Below are 17,607 nucleotides of genomic sequence, written 5' to 3' on the forward strand. Positions count from 1 at the left end.
CTCATTCTGTTTGTTTTTGTTTTTTGCCCTTCTCCCCCGTCCCTCTTCTCAGCTGTTTTTCTTTCCCTCTTTCTTTCTCCCCTTCTTTCCCCCAGTCAAGTCTGTCCCGTATTCAGCAAGTGAAAATAAAATAAACAATAAAAGGTGAATCAAATGGACCATTACGGCAAGGCTGGGATGGTCAATTTGGTAAAGTAAATCCATTGGCCATCTTTCCTTGCCTTTAGACAATAATTCTGATGGCAAAAGAGCCAAACGGGACAGGCAAAAAACAAAACAAAAAAATAATAATAATCTAATGAGTGAAAATGAATCAAATTGAATGTTCCTTGTGTAAACCTTTCTCACAGAAGATGGTGCCCCAGTTAGAAATACTTAGCTGCTGATTTACAAACAAAACCAAGTATCCTTTTTTTTAGAATCTATAGAGCACCAAAGAAGAACACTGATTTCCTTCAAGATCAAAATGATATATTTGATATCAAACTTGATTCTGTCTATGATGATGACAGAGTGGTTAAACTGATTCAAATGACTCATTTCTCCAACTCACATCAACTGATTTCATTGTGAAACTCAGGCTTGTGGAGCAGAACCCCAAACAATAAAAAGCAGATTTAAAAACACTTAAGCCATCGGTGTTCATTAAACTGACATCATGTAGTTCAACTTCTGACCAGCCGAGGGCGATAAATCACCATCAATGAAGAGTTCATCATCAACGACAGAAGCGTGATAGATGCTGAATGTCTTTAATATTTTTACACTGACTACATTCCAACATATATATCCAACTGTGATCCAACATATTGCAGACAATTATACTTTTTTATGCATTTATTAACAATTAAACTTGAAAGTCTGATTTCCAAAAATGTAACTTTGTTGATGTTTAATGGCACAGAAAGCCAAATGAAAATGTGCTAAGCTATATTTTTACGCTTGACTGGATCCCTTGTGCCTAAAGAGGAAAACATCATGCTAAGAATATTGCTCATAATAACATTTAAAGAATTAATAAAAATCTATTTTTAAAAAAAAGTTATCAATTCATTGTATACTAAATAGGTAACCAAACTCATGAATTACAGAGTTGACCTCTGCATGATAACCAATTCAACAGTACGCGCTACTCTACTAATATGTGTGGTACACTTGAACAGCCCATGATATTTAATAGACAGCGTGAGAGTCTGTCTCGTTGGAGCAGATTTCCTAAAAGGCTGGTATCTTTCGAATTCTTTTGCTTGCCGTAGTGAGCTGAGCTTGAGCTACACAACATACTGATATTCACTATGAAACTTTATGTGGGAAATGACAGAAAAACAACACATTGATTCTGGAACAAACGTATCATCCATTTTTAATGATGTAAAATATCATCTGGTTGATCAACAAGAATCAATCAGCATGAATCTGAAAACATGTTGAGTGGAAGAGACAGACATGTAAAGACTGAACTATCTGTTCAACAGTGTTGTTCTAACTAAACTTGGCATAGACTCACTGAGGAACCAGGAAAGACTGTAAACCCAGGATAAAGAGTTTCAGTGAATGTGGTTTTGAAGGTGTGGAGGTGGATCAGAGTATCAGAGGAGACTCTGTAGAAGGACAGAGTGCCAACAGGACAGTCCACATATACTGCTACTCTGTTAGAGACAGAGGAGGAGGAGATGAGTGTTTTAATCTTGTTGTGCCTGACAAACTGACAACCATCCTCAGAGCAGCTCAGACTCCATGACTGATAATTAAATCCAAAAACAGAGACAATCCCACCTCTTCTCTCCCTGATGCCTCTGTAACTCACTGATATCTCAACATTTCCTCTCCACTCGACTTCCCAGTAACAGCGACCAGTGAGACCATCTTTGCACAGCAGCTGAGGCCAACCATCAAATCTGTCTGGATGATCAGGATATGACTGAACCTCCTCGACATGTGTCACCTTCCTGTTGTTGTCAGACAGTTGGAGTTTTCTGTTTACGGTGTTCGTGTCGATTGTGAGTTGACAGGAATCTGATGGAGAGAACAAACACAATCCAGCTGCAGTTATTGATCCATCATCTGTTCATTGATTGACACTTTGATGATGACACCTGACATCCCAGATGTGAATAAGTGATGTGAAGATGGTTGAATGTGTGCTGCTTTGTTTTCATAAATCACATTAAAAACACACTTACACTTCTTCAGACCTGGTGTCAACCAACGGACTCCAGCAGGCTCCACCCTGAAAGGAACAGAGGGGTCAGACCAGAAGACTCTCTATCAGCATGCACACATGGACATTATATCGCTCTCATACACATACTGTTAGACACTGATAAAGGAACAGTCCAACATTTTCACCAATACACTTCAATCTATAGGGTCAAAGTGTACCCTTTGGCCTTTTCTACCTTTTCTGTTCCATTGTGGGATTGTCGTCACACAAGATTCTAAATATATATATATATATATATATATATATATATATATATATATATATATATATATATATATATATATAGCAACTGGATAGCATAGTAGGAAGACTGCATGCCTAGGCTAGACCCCCCCCCCCCCCCTCCCCATTGCTAAATCAAGCCTACTGCAGACATGAGAGATATGAAGTCATACCGGCTCGGGCATCGCCCGGATTAACAAGGTCTGCATCAGGTGTTGGGGAACCAGTACCCCCTGGTGAAGGTGGCTACTTGAACAAGACAGCATTGGTGGGCAACAGATGAAAACAGGGCACTGTTGGAATACTACTACACAAGTAACCCCAGCAGAGGGAGTTACATGAATACAGTGGTCCCAGTGGTAATCGGAGTGCTAGGTGCAGTGACTCCCAAGCTAGGCGAGTGGCTCCAGCAGATCCCAGGAATAAGATCTGAGATCTCTGTCCAGAAGAGCGGAGTCCTAGGAACAGCTAAGATACTGCACAGGACCCTGAAGCTCCCAGAGCTCTGGTAGAGGACCCAAACTTGAAGAATAGACTGCCCGCAGTGGCGAGAGGAGAATTGTTTATTATTATTATTATTATTATTATTATTATATATAATTTAATGCACGGCTCCACCATTTTAATGAACAATGCATTTATAATAAGAACATTTCAAGTGGGAAGGATATTGTATGATCATCATGATCCTTTAGGTCTCCTGACTCATAAAATTTAGAGAAGTGGTGCATCAATTTTGAGGGAATAATCCAGACATGCCATTCACCAGCCACATGTATTAGTCAGGTGCAATGTGTGTCAGGCGGCAGCCAGGAACGGAGGCCCTGACAGACCAATCCCTGGCTACCAAGACTAGCAATTGGGTCATGGAATTTCACTTCTCTGTTTGGAAAAGAGCCTGAGTTAGTGCATGAGGTTGAGAGGTACTGGCTAAATATAGTTGGGCTCACCTCAAGGCATGGCTTGGGCTCTGGAATAAGTTTCCTAGAGAGGGGCTGGACTGGTCTGGAGATGCCCTTGGTGAGAGGCAGTGTGTTGGAGTGGGTATCTTAGTATCCCGTCAGCTTGTTGCCTGTATGTTGAGATTTCTCGCATTGGATGAAAGGGTTTGTGTCCTGCAACTTCGGGTGGGAGAACGGGTCCTGACTGTCATCTAAGTTTATGCACCCAATGACGGTTCAGAGTACCCAGCCTTCTTGGAGTCCCTTGGCGGGGTACTTGAGGGTGCTCCACCTGTTGCTCTTCTGGGAGACTTCGATGCGCATGTGGGCAATGACAGTGAGACCTGGAGTGGGAGGAACAGCCTCTTGGATCTGAACCAGTTTGTTGTTTTGTTGTTGTACTTCTATGGCCATATGTTCTGGGAATCCTGGCACTGTGGAATGTACAGGGTGGGCCATTTATATGGATACACCGTAATGAAATGGGAATGGTTGGTGACATTAAAATCCTGTTTGTGGCACATTAGTATATGTGAGGGGGCAAACTCCTCAAGATGGGTGGTGACCATGGTGGCCATTTAGAAGTCGGCCATCTTGGATACAACTTTTGTTTTTTCAATAGGAAGAGGGCTATGTGACACATCAAACTTAGTGTTAATGTCAAAGGAAAAACAATGGTGTGTTTGGTTTCAATGAAACTTTATTCTTTCGTGAGTTACTTACAAGTTTCTCTTTGTTCTAAGCCATTGACATGTTAAAGAGGTTAACACGTGAGGAGCGGATCGAAATTGTGTTGATATCTGGTGAACGCAGTAACCGGGTCATTGCAGCAGATTTCAGTGCAAGACACCCTACGAGACCACCCATCTCCCATGCTACAGTTAGCAAACTGCTTGCTAAGTTTTGTGAAACTGGTTCAGTGTTGGATTTGCCAAAATGCGAACGCAAGAAAACTGTCACTAATGAAAAAACATCAGTGGCTGTCCTAGCTTCATTCAGCAAGAGCCCACAGCGTAGCACTCACTGCATGTCACTGGAGGGTGGCATTAGTCGAACATCCCTTTGGCGGATATTAGCTACTCACAAATGGCACCCTTACAAACTCCAGCTACTGCAGCATCTCAACAAGAATGACCCAGATCGGCCCACCGAATTTGCAGAATGGGCAAAACAAAATTTGGAACAGTTCACACAGAAAATTTTGTTCAGTGATGAGGCAAACTTTTATGTGAATGGTGAAGTTAACAAACAAAACCACCGCTATTACTCTGACACTAACCCACATTGGATGGATCCCTCCAAGACTGTTGGAACAACAAAAGTGATGGTTTGGTGTGGTATATGGGGTACAACGATAGTGGGTCCATTCTTCATCAATGGAAACCTCAAGGCCACTGGATATTTGAAATTGCTACATGATGATGATCTTTATGCACTGAAGGTGGCACATTCCCTGAGTTTTTCCAGCAAGATGGTGCACCACCACATTATGGGTGCCAGGTCCGAGCATTCCTAGATGAACAGTTTCCTGGAAAGTGGATTGGTCGTCGTGGGCCAGTTTTATCTTTGGGGTCATCCGAAGGCAATTGTCTATGGTGTGACGATACGAGATGTGCAGCACCTGAAACTATGGATACTGGATGCCTGTACTGCCATTTCTCCTGCGGTGTTGCTATCAGTGTTTGAAGAGTGGGAGAAGAGGGTTGCATTGACAATCCAACACAATGGGCAGCACATTGAACACATTTTATAAGTGGTCAGAAACTTGTAAATAACTCATGAAAGAATAAAGTTACGTTGAACCGAGCACACCATTGTTTTTCTTGTGATATTACCAATACGTTTGATGTGTCACATGGCCCTCTTCCTATTGAAAAAACAAAAGTAGTATCCAAGATGGCTGACTTCTGATTGGCCACCATGGCCACCACCCATCTTGAGGAGTTTGCCCACTCACATATACTAACGTGCCACAAACAGGATTTTAATATCACCAACCATTCCCATTTTATTAAGGTGTATCCATATAAATGGCCCAACCTGTATAGAAGCAGCAGGTATGCCACATGTAAAGCTGCCACTTTGTATTTTTGGTCAGCCATGCTAGGAGGTATGCTGTAAAAATGCGTTGTAGGGTTCAGAATGCATCATAAATGGTTTTTATTAAACAGTTAATTTTTTTAAAAAAATCTCCTATAGGGAGACTATTAATAATAAATTAATTAATTTTAAAGAAGTTTAAAAATGAACTAAATGTCATGACTGGGCAGCCAAGCACAGGTAAGTGGACCAAAATGCAGACACCACACGGAGGCTCGGAGGTATAGTGCAAACGAACAATTTATTTGGCACTCAAAACTGGCACGCAATGAAAGAGGTGAATGAAACAAAACACTACACGTGAACTAAGGGCGAGAGGGAAAACACGTGACCTCTGAATATAAACTACCTACTAAACTAATGCAAAGCTTCATGTTAAGGTACTAAGAATCTATAACGAAATACACACTGTGACTGGCAAGAACTAGAAGACAAACTATTACTAGGGATGCTGTGAATTTAAACAAAGCTATGAAACACGAGGCTTGGCTAGAACAATCTCCACAATAATTGTCGAAACAAGAAAACAAGAATCACACCGCGTGTGCCGCAGCAAAGTCCAAAGGCAATAGTCTCTTTAGCTGGCTGGGAAAAAAACAGCTCACTCTCACTGTGAAGTGTTGGGCAGGGAGGCAGGCAGGTGAGTAGCGCCGAGAATAGAAAACAAGCCAGCGACGGGAAGAAGAGAGTTTGCTGACAACAAGATCCAATCCTCTGAGAAGGTGGGTTAGCTGACATTCCGGCAAAGAATGTTTGAGAACGCTGGTCTTAAGAGCCTGCCAGCTAATTACACACAGGTGCCATAAACTAGGGGTGTGGTGACTCTGCCCAGTGATGGATTTCAAGTCAGATTTTATGATACGAAGAATGATCTTTTTCTTCTTAAATCATTTCACCTGCCTCAAGACTTTGTGCTAATCTAGAATAATATATTAAAGGTCCTCTTCTATAGAGAGATTAATCTAATATTAGTTAGGGTCAGAGGGAGATACATACAGAGGTCTGTCTAAAAAAAGTTTTAAGCACTTCCTTCTTTATCAGATATTCTCACCATACCTGAGAGTGTCCAGATCTTTTTGTCCATCTGAAAGAATTCCCAAGTCACCTGGATGATTGTGGCTCACATCCACTTCTCTCAGAGTGGAGGAGTTGGAGCTGAGAGCTGAAACCAGAGAATTACCGCCTTCCCCTGTGATCAAACAACCTGACAGACTGCAGACAAACACACACACACACAAACACACACACACACACACATATATATATTTAGTAGTTTTCTTTTGTTTGTTTGTTTTTTTCCTGAAAGAATGCCATTCATCTATAGACTCTTTCAAGAAGAAGGCCCAGCAGTGGTTGTACTTCTGGCTAATCTAAAATCTCTTTAAATGGAAATTCTGTTGTTTCTATTTATTCTGTTTTCTAGTGTCAGGAAAAACCTGAAGATAAAGTTAGAAAATTCTAAATACTAGCCTAATAATTTCCAGTGTACAATGTGGACTCTGCAATCCAACAGACAATAGCTTTACTCCTGAATCCTGCAGGTTATTGTTACTCAAGTCAAGCTCTCTCAGGCGAGGGGCCTCTGAGCTGAGAAGTGAAGACAGAGCTTCACAGCTTTTCTCTGACAGGTTGCAGATGCTCAGTCTAGAAAAAAATGTACAAAAGCACACTGCTTTAAAAAGGCATACATGGTGCAGTGAAGTGATCAGCAAATTAGCAGTATTTATGCAATTTATGTAGAAGCAAGGCAGTTCACTATCATTTAGACTATAACGAAAAGATAAAACAACACATGGACATATTGTCACAGAGTTATGTACTCTCCATGTTACCTATGCTAATGCTACTTATTACTTATTATGACCTCAAAGTTTCCAGTTTCCAGTGTGGACTCTCCACTTCAGCACACATAAGCGTTACTCCGGAGTCTCGCAGATTGTTATTACTCAGGTCCAGCTCTGTCAGACTAGAGAACTGTGAGCTGAGAACTTCAGACAGAGCTTCACAGCACCTCAGTGAGAGGTTACAGCCACTCAGACTAAAAAAAAAAAGATACATGCTGCATTTATAAAAGACAACATTAGGCAGTATTTACATGCTGTTCAAGAAGTTAAAGTTAAAGTTGTAGCAGACTATTGTGACTTAAGGTGAAATACTGAAACTACAAAGATGCAAAAACATGAAAATGACGCTGACTTAATTTTTTTTTCAGTTCTTATTGATTACATTTATCAGTTAAGGAAATGAGAATGTTGATTGATCTGACCTGAAAGTTTCCACTTTACACTGTGGGCATTTCATTCCAATAGAGAGAAGCTTTACACCTGAATCCTGCAAGTTGTTGTTACTCAGGTCTAGCTCTCTCAGATTAGAATGTACTGAGCTGAGAATTGAGGACACAGTTTCACAGCTTCTCTCTGTAAGGTTACAGCCGCTTAGTCTGTGGAAAAAATCATAATAAGGAATATATGAACAGAAAGTCAAAACTTTATTAATTTTACAGCAGATTATTGATTATTTCTGTAAACTTATAAACTGGAATCGCATCTGTAACCGGAAGGTCGCCGGTTTGATCTCTGGGCTCTCTGTCCTGGTCGTTGTGTCCCTGGGCAAGACACTTTACTCTACTTGCCTACTGGTGTTGGCCAGAGGGGCCGATGGCGCGATATGGCAGCCTCGCTTCTGTCAGTCTGCCCCAGGGCAGCTGTGGCTACAACTGTAGCTTGCCTCCACCAGTGTATGAATGTGAGAGTGAATGAATAGTAGTATTGTGAAGCGCTTTGGGTGCCTTGAAAAGCGCTATATAAATCCAATCCATTACTATTATTATTATTAAATATCAAAATATTGTCTTTCTGACCTGAGAGTTACCACTTTACAATGTGGGGAAATCATTCCAACAGACAGCACCCTCATTCCTGAATCTTGCAGGCTGTTATAACTCACGTCCAACTCTCTCAGATTAGAGGACTGCGAGCTGAGAACTGAGGACAGAACTTCACAGCTTCCTTCTGATATGTTACAGACCCTTAGTCTGAAAAATTATGAAGATGAAAACAAGATGAAAAAAAAAGTAATATTGGTGTTCAAGTGTATTCATGTTGCAATAAGATTTAACAGATTTAACAATATTTTACACTGGCATTCTTATTGATTTGTGTTAACAACACAAAAATGTGTTAGCACACTATGATTTAGATTGAAATACTACAAATGCAAAGCTAAAATGACACATAGATTAAATTAACTCAATTCATTATTTATGTCAGCTGGTGAATAAGAGACTATCACTTGATATGACCTGAGAGTTTCCAGTTTCCAGTACTGACTTTCAGCACACAGAATTTTCATTCCTGAATCTTGCAGGCTGTTATTACTCAAGTCAATCTCTCTCAGACTAGACAGCTGTGAACTGAGAAATGAGGACACAGCTTCACAGCTTCTTTCTGAGATGTTACATCCACTTAGTCTGAAAAAATTTAAACACAGGAAAAACTTACTGGTTATCTTTGTCAACTGATTAAAAAACACAGACACAAAAAATAAACAAACAAAAAAACAAAAAACGAGAATGTGACCTGAGAGTTTCCAGTTTCAAGTTTGGACTATTCACTCCAGCAGATAGAAGCTTTACTCCTGAATCCTGTAGGTCATTGTTACTCAGATCCAACTCTCTCAGATTGGAGGACTTTGAACTGAAAACTGAGGACAGAGCTTCACAGCTTCTCTCTGAGAGGTTACAGCCACTCAGTCTGGAAATAAAAAAAAACAAGTAAAAGCATAGTACGCACTAGCTGACAGTTCTTGCAAGCAAGAAACAAAACAAACAAACAAAAATACCCATGATAACCACTTTCCTGTTGGTGTAAAAACAAATCACATAGACCAAACAAAACCTTATATGGCAACCCTGGGCATTTGGTTACTTAGGAAGAGAGGAAAGTTGTGGGAGTGACAACAGTGAGTTTTGGGATGTGAGAGATCACGTTTAGCATATTTTGAGTGCATAGTTAGTTTGTAGTGTAGTTGGTAAGTGTTATAGTCATGTTCTTTCCTTTGTTTTGTTTGACAAAACAATAAGGGGACTACTGAATGTCACAGTTGCTGCCAAAAGCCGCAAAAGGCAGATTTAAATGCAAATGCTGTCTCCAGCTGGAAACACGAGGAGTGATATACCTCTTGTGTACATTCCCCCTCTGTCTTCTGCTAGACAGGAAATTTTTCTTCTACTGCCATTTTATGGGGGTTTTTGTGTGTTAATACAGTAAGTCAACAAAAGATATGTGAGGTTGTGCCGAAAATAAGAATACCAAATAAGTCAAGGTAAACAGTTTTTAAAGGAGAAATTCAAAAGTAGTGAAAGATGGGCAATTCTACCATCTATTTCAGAGGGCTGATTACATATTTACTTACAAAGCTTTTTTGGAGGTTTTGACCACTGGCAGCAGTCTCAAAAGAGCCTCTTCTGAAGCAGAATATTTCTTTAGGTCAAACACATCCACATCTTCTTCTGATGACAGTAAGATGAAGACCAGAGCTGACCACTGAGCAGGAGAAAGTTTATCTGTAGAGAGACTTCCTGAACTCAGGGACTGTTGGATCTCCTCCACTAGAGAACAATCATTCAGTTCATTCAGACAGTGGAACAGATTGATGCTTTTCTCAGCAGACAGATCCTTTCTAATTTTCTTCTTGATATACTGTACTGTTTCCTGATTGGTCTGTGAGCTACTTCGTTTCTGTGTCCACAGGCCTTGTAGCAGACGCTGATTAGTCTGCAGTGAAAGACCCAAGAGGAAACGGAGGAACAAGTCCAGGTGTCCATTTGGACTCTGTAAGGCCTTGTTCACAGCACTCTGGTGGAGATATTTTAAATTCTTTTTCCCTAGTGACAATCTAGACCATTTTGAGGTTGCTTTTTGTTCTTCCAGCAGGTTGACACAAGAGCTGATAAAGGTTAGATGGACATGAAGAGCAGCCAGAAACTCCTGAATGCTCAGATGGACAAAGCAGAACACCTTGTCCTGGTACAGTCCTCTTTCCTCTTTAAAGATCTGTGTGAACACTCCTGAGCACACTGAGGCTGCTCTGATATCAGTGTCACATTCTGCCAGGTCTGACTCATAGAAGATCAGGTCACTTTTCTGTAGCTGCTCAAAAGCCAGTTTTCCCAGTAACTCAACCATCGTCCTGCTCTCTGGACTCCAGTGTGGATCCATCTCAGCTCCTCCATCATATTTGACATTCTTCACTTTTGCTTGGACCACCAGGAAGTGGATGTACATCTCAGTCAGGGTCACAGGAATCTGTCCTCCCTCCCTGGTTTTCAGCATGTCCTCCAGAACTGTAGCAGTGATCCAGCAGAACACTGGGATGTGGCACATGATGTAGAGACTTCGTGATGTCTTGATGTGGGAAATGATCCTGCTGGTCTGCTCCTCATCAGTGAATCTCTTCCTGAAGTACTCCTCCTTCTGTGTGTCAGTGAACCCTCTGACCTCTGTCACCCTTTCAACACAATTAGAAGGGATCTGATAGGCTGCTGCAGGTCTTGTGGTTATCCAGACATGAGCAGAGGGAAGCAGGATCCCTCTGATGAGGTTTGTCAGGAGCACATCCACTGAGGTGGACTGTGTGACATCAGTCACAGTCTCAGTTTTTTGAAAGTTCAGAGGAAGTCGACACTCATCCAGCCCATCAAAGATGAACACAACCTGGAAGTCATCAAAGATTCCTGCTTCTTTGGTTTCAGTAAAGAAGTGATGAACAAGTTCCACCAAGCTGAACTTTTTCTTTTTCAGCAAATTCAGCTCTCTGAATGTGAAAGGAAACATGAAGTGGATATCTTGGTTGACTTTGTCTTCAGCCCAGTCTAGAGTGAATTTCTGTGTTAAAACAGTTTTTCCAATGCCAGACACTCCCATTGTCAGCACTGTTCTGATTGGTTTATCTCTTCCAGGTGATGCTTTAAATATGTTTTCTTGTCTGATTGTTGTTTCTGGTCTGTCTGGTTTCCTGGATGCCGTTTCAATCTGTCTGACCTCATGTTCATCATTGACTTCTGCAGTCCCCCCCTCTATGATGTAGAGCTCTGTGTAGATCTGACTCAGAAGGGTTGGGTTTCCTGCTTTAGCGATCCCCTCAAATACAGACTGGAATTTCTCCTTTAGCCTAGCCTTCAGTTTGGGCTGACATTTTTGAAGAACTTCTAAATGAATAAACAGCAGATAACAACACTGTCTGTTATGGAGCACTTTACATAAATAATTCAACAATTCAAAACAACACAAAACCCCCCAGACTATGACACTATAAGTTTCTGGACACATTGTCAGTTGGATTGCTGACTGTGAGTGCTCCTGGTTTCATCTTGTTTCTGAATTATTACTGGCCAGTTATTTGCAGATGAGTAGCTGAAACATTCTGAGATTTAGAAATAGTTTGTATCCTCAGCCTAATTTTTGCCTCAGTAGTTTCATAACAAAATTCAGTGAATCACTTTTTCCTTTTTTTCCTGTTTGTTTGTTTGTTTTGGTAAGGGGCTTAACACTTTTGTAAGCAATATCATTTGGTTATAACAATTATCCCACAAAAATGACATAAGGAGTTTCCTCCTCTCCTCAGAAAACCATGAAACTGATCAACTTGTGTTGCAGAGGAATATCTTTCCAAAACCCTGGCCTTAACACAAATGAAAATCTGTTATGGTCAGGCCAGTATCAGGAAACCAAATAATTTATTTAAACTTTACCTAGCCAAAAGCGTGTTGATACCAACCACAAGTGTCTGGTTAAGGTACAACATGCTTATGGATATTTAACCAAATATCAGTGGGAATTATTGGATATTTTGATCCTGTATGTATACTTTCAGCTTGTGTGGATCAGAGGCAATCCAAATTAAATTCAAACTTGTCCACTCAATTCTTGTTTTATAAATTAATTAAATTGTATAGTATGCAATTATTCCACCCTGGAAAAGAACACCTCAAATAACTCATTTGAAAGCTCAACATTTCCATGCTATCCATTACCAATGATCAGCGCACGTAAAGTTTTGACCACAACTGTAGTTTGTCTATGTTTAATTATCATGTTGTTGTAATTTTTTATGCCATCATCCAAGGAAATTCAGAAACAAATAAGAAACAAAGTACTTAAGATCTCTCATTCTAGAAATGGTTATAAAATCATTTCTACAGCTGTAGGACCCCAGCAAATGACAGTGACAGCTATTATCCACAAATGGCCGGCTGACCAAAATAACCCAAAGAGCGCAGCAATAACTCATCCAACAGGTCACACAATATCCAAAGAATGCAAGCCTCTCTTAACATTAAAAAATGGCCTGCATGGCAAGATGAAAAAACTTTGTTTTTTCTCATTTTTTCCAGAAGACTTTTGGGTAAATACTCTGGGGGACTGACAAGACAAAAGTTTAATTTTTGGAAGGAATGTCATCAAAATCTGGTATAAAAGTAACAGAATATCAGAAAAGGAACATCATACCAACAGTAAAATATGGTGGTGATGGTGTGACTCTCTGGAGCAGTTTTGCTGGCTCAGGAACTGGAAGGTTTGCTGTCATAAATGGAACCATGAATGATTTTCATCTGTTCTTGACCTCAAGTTGATGCACACTTGGGTTCTGCAGCAGGACAATGGTCCAAAACATACCACCAAGTCTACCTCTGAATGGCTTAAGAAAAACAAAATGAAGACTTTGAAGTGGCCTAGTTGAAGTCCTGACCTTCAACCAACGATCTGAAACTTGGACCCATCAGATCAAAAGCACAGATTTAGAGTTGTGTCTGCTACTGAAACTCTGTGTGGGATCTATTTCTGAGGCTGGTGACTCAGATGAATTTATCCTCAGCAGCACAGGTAACTCTTGGTCTCCCTTTCCTGGAGCGGTCCTCATTTGAGCCAGTCTTGTCGTAGCCCTTGACAGTTTTTGCGACTGTACTCAGGACACATTCAATGTTATATCAATTCTCTGAACTGACTGACCTTCACTTCTTAATGTAATGATGGACTGTCATTTCTCTTCACTTAGCTGATTGGTTCTTGCCAAAGTATGAATTCTAACAGTTGTCAAAAAAGGCTGTCAGCTGTGTACCAACCTGACCTCTGCAACACCACAATTGACAGTCCCAACCCCATTAAGAAGGCAAGAAACACTGACTACATCATAAAACTGAGGCCAAGAGTTTGTAGCGCTGTCAACAAAGCAAGGGGTGGCTACTTTGAGGAATCTAAAACATAAGACATAGAATTCTTTATCAATTTTTTCTTTTCTATATAATTCCAGATATCTTGTTTCATGTATTTGATGTCTTCAGTATGTATGTACAATGTAGAAAATAGTAAAAAAAAAAAAAAGACAAACATTGAACGAGAAGGTGTATCTAACCTTTGATGATGTTTTGGAGTTGTAGGCGCAGCTTAACTATAGCTGATGTTGACCTTCTAAATTAATGCACACTGAGGCTACAACGTCCCCTCGCTTACCACTGATCCCTTACACAAACCACTGAATGCTTACCTTGTGATGAAAGTGATAAATATGCCTGGGCTGAGGAATTTCCTGTTGGAGGATAGTATACATTGAGAGGAAATCTATACTTTAAGACAATATAAACAGGTTATTTTTCCTCAAACATAATTTGCAGAGGAAAGATATAAAGTCACACTAACAGTGTGAACTAAGGAGTTTTCACATCTCTTTTTAAACTTACCTTTATTCATGTTCTTTAAAGTTGTCCTTGCTACTTCAATGACATGGTCAGTAGTATATGTCTGCACCATTAAATCTACAGTTTTCAGTCTGTCTGCGTTCTCCAGATGGCACTTTTTGATGGATGGAAAATCACCTTTTGTTGCATTCTGAAGGTACCAGTGGAAATGCTTTAGCTCCACCTCTCCCAGATTCTCCAGAATGTGCAGTAGCTGCTCCTTAACAGGTATTTCCATCTTTGAGATATAAGAATACAAAAAGAGAAATACACAGAATTGTTGATATTACAAAGCAGCTGCAAGTGTCTTTTGACTTAAATATGATGTATGGTCAGTTACATTAATCATAAATGGCCTGCATTTGTATAGTGCTTTACTAGTCCCTAAGGACTCCAAAGCGCTTTACACATTCAGTCATCCACCCATTCACACACACATTCACACACTGGTGATGGCAAGCTACATTGTAGCCACAGCCGCCCTGGGGCGCACTGACAGAGGCGAGGCTGCCGGACATTGGCGCCACCGGGCCCTCTGACCACCACCAGTAGGCACCGGGGGAAGTGTCTTGCCCAAGGACACAACGTGTCTTGCCCAAGGACACAACGACAGTTCGTCTTGTAACCTTCCAATTACAAGACGAACTGCTAACTCTTGAGCCACAATCGCCCCCAATAAGACCAATCTTGAAAAACCTGTTGAATTTAACGTAGCCATTAGAGAACTTTCATTTAATATATCCATTCTTGAGTTAAGTACACCATCTTTTTCAGATGAAAATCAAATATGTGGAAAAAAAAAATTACCAAGTAATAAACTAGAAATGCAAGTGATAGCATGAATTTTAGGAAAGGAACAGTTGGTCTTCTAAACGATTTGTATATAAAAAATGTTAAAGGAAATTGTTAGCTGTTAACTGACAGAGACATTGCAAGAAGTATTTTGCAATTATTACTCAAATAACTTGTAAATTCAGTGAAACCTTACAACATGTGTGGAGCAGTGTGCAGGGACGGTACCTTGCTTAGAGTTACCGCAGGGTAGCCGTTCAGTGGATTCGAACCCCCGAACTTCCAATCATGGGGCGACCACTCTACCTACTGAGCTATCCCTGCACCTAAAGAAGGGTTACCCTGTGTCACCACTGCTGATTACACGGCAATCAAAGCTGGACAACAGCTGTACAGTCACATGGATAAATCTCTGAAGTGAGACAAGAGTGGGACAGGCTAAGCATAAGATATTTATGTACACAGTTCCAAAAATCATTCTAGTTCTGTTACATCAGTGGTCCCCAACCATGGACCGGTACCGGTCCATGAGTCGTTTGGTACCGGACCACAAGGGTGTGAAATTCATGGTTTTCATGGTTTTTCTCATTTTTTCTCGTTATTTTTTTGATTGTTTTTATCGTTAACTCGGTCTCCCTGGGTCTGGGTGTGTTATGATTAAATCTTTTTTTTTTTGGTATCGGTACTGCTTTTATTTTGTTGTATTCATCTGCGACACCTTAATTAAGTTAGTTAATACTTTTTTTTCTAGATAGATTTCAATATACACTGTCAAACCAAAAAAATATCTCTCAAGTTGCATTAAGTGGGCAAATATTAGGTAGATTATTAATATACTGAGTATCATTTTAATTTAAGATTTTAAACTGGAGGTATTCCAAACCTATTGTTAATAAATCATAACTATAATAATGTAATTACTAGAATGCCTATGTAGTTTCAAATCTATAGAATGAGATATTTGTTATGGATTAGTCAAAAAGCTGGCTGCAGAATGACTGGCCTTTGCAGTAATAAGGATAACCTATAAGTTAACAAATATATAATAATAGATTCACTTATCCTGCATTAAGTGAGCAGTGAAGCTGGGGAACTATCGTGCAGTTTTAGCTCATTTCCTATTTGTTATCTATTTGCTATGTCACAAGTAAAAAAAAAAATCTGTCTTGCAAATTTTGTCATTTATACTAAAGTGGCATTAGGAAATATAACACTTTTGAAAACTGAATTGAATTTATTTGTTATACTAAAAAATAAAGGCTAAGTGGATAGCATTTTCGATTACATCTCAGTAATAATAATCAGTAATATGAGCTATGTTCCCTCCTGGGGGACGTAGTTACCTTACTGGTAACACTTAAGGGCATGTTAGAAAGAGGTCACTTACCTTTTCTCTTAAGACGTGTCATGGCCAAAATAATATCAAGATATGAAAGGATGAAGACACTCTGTATTTTCAGGAGATCAGAAGAAACTCAAGTTATCTCTGTGACCACTTGTTTTATACCCTACTCCTCAATAGTCTGTGTGACATCAGAGCACATAGCAACAGCTTAGCAACCACCTTTCCTGTTTTCACCACATATATGGGACAAACACTGAACCACTAATAGACATGTGACTGTGACAACAGGAAGTGCACTAGTTTGATGAAACTGTTTCTTCTCCTAAATTAAGCAGATATATAGAGAGAAATGTTCTCACTGTTATTTGGTCTACTTATTTAGATGTGAATGATCTGATTCTAACCAAGAAAGCATCCTGTCTTTCTCCACAAGATGTTCAAGTTCAAGTTCAAGTTCAAGGTTCAAGTTCAAGGTTCTTTATTTGTCACATGCATAGTTATAGAAGTATAACACACAGTGAAATGTAGCCTGACACGCTCCTCGACATGTGCAAAAAAATTGGGGGGGGGGGGGGGGGGTGTAGAGGAAGAACATTATATATATATATATATATATATATATATATATATATATATATATATATATATATATGTAGTATATACACTGGGTGAATGTGCAGTAGTAGCAGCAAGCAGGTGAATTCTGTACATTAATATGAATAGACATCTGACTATTTTACAGGATAGACAATATAAACATATTTAAAATTAAAGGAATTGAAATGTACATTGTGCCTTGGTTTAGTGTCTGGAAGAGTCCTGACTCAATCAATTATAGATGATGTGAGAGGGCGGGTGTGTGTGTTTAGGGCACGGATGGCTTGGGGATAGAAGCTCCTCTTGAGTCTCTCTGTCCTTGCCCGGATGATGCAGAACCTTCTACCAGATTGCAGAAGTTGGAACAGTTTGTTGCCAGGATGGGATGGGTCCTTCAGTATCTGCGCTGCTCTAGTCCGGCATCTCCTGGTGTAGGTGTCCTGAAGCGGGGGGAGAGCAATCCTGCAGCAGCGTTCTGCTGTACGGATCACTCTCTGGAGAGCTTTTTGGTCCTTCACACAGCTGTTCCCAAACCACGATGTCATGTTCTGTGTGAGGATGCTCTCCACAGCGCCTGTATAGAAAATCCTGAGGATCTTTGGAGAGACCCTGAACTTCCTCAGTTGTCGTAGGTGATACAGGCGCTGCCTAG

General features: G+C 40.2%; 1 protein-coding gene across 2 annotated transcripts; it reads right to left on the minus strand.

Moving 5' to 3' along the window:
- Nucleotides 1-814: 814 nt before the first annotated feature.
- On the minus strand, nt 815-16,502 carry LOC146546967 (NACHT, LRR and PYD domains-containing protein 3-like). 2 transcript variants are annotated; one of them, XM_085264015.1, is made up of 13 exons: nt 16,401-16,502; nt 14,225-14,459; nt 14,032-14,073; nt 9,901-11,695; nt 9,066-9,239; nt 8,789-8,956; nt 8,348-8,521; nt 7,754-7,927; nt 7,352-7,525; nt 6,958-7,131; nt 6,544-6,699; nt 2,184-2,230; nt 815-2,016 (listed from the first exon to the last, which is right to left on the minus strand). In XM_085264015.1, exons 2-13 carry the CDS (start codon nt 14,457-14,459, stop codon nt 1,487-1,489), a joined length of 3,843 nt encoding a protein of 1,280 aa, XP_085120141.1. In that variant the 5' UTR covers nt 16,401-16,502; the 3' UTR covers nt 815-1,486. The 2 variants fall into 2 exon arrangements, with proteins under 2 accessions (XP_085120141.1, XP_085120142.1); XM_085264016.1 differs by lacking the exons at nt 14,032-14,073; nt 14,225-14,459; nt 16,401-16,502 and adding an exon at nt 12,996-13,132.
- Between the last annotated feature and the right edge of the window lie 1,105 nt (nt 16,503-17,607).

The sequence above is a fragment of the Mchenga conophoros genome, linkage group LG23, assembly GCF_057382185.1.
Source record: "Mchenga conophoros isolate Kocher_MC1m ecotype Shallow Benthic linkage group LG23, M_conophoros_male_GT1.1, whole genome shotgun sequence".
NCBI classification, from domain to species: Eukaryota; Metazoa; Chordata; class Actinopteri; order Cichliformes; family Cichlidae; genus Mchenga; species Mchenga conophoros.

Bases quoted from the DNA above. Each gene is read 5' to 3' on its own strand.
- LOC146546967 (XM_085264015.1), bottom strand. From the start codon at position 14,459: ATGGAAATACCTGTTAAGGAGCAGCTACTGCACATTCTGGAGAATCTG. The intron at 14,074-14,224 runs GTAAGTTTAAAA...ATCCTCCAACAG, and splicing joins TTTAAAGAACATGAATAAAG to GAAATTCCTCAGCCCAGGCA. The intron at 6,700-6,957 runs GCTAGTATTTAG...GTTTGTCTGCAG, and splicing joins TGTACACTGGAAATTATTAG to TCTGTCAGGTTGTTTGATCA.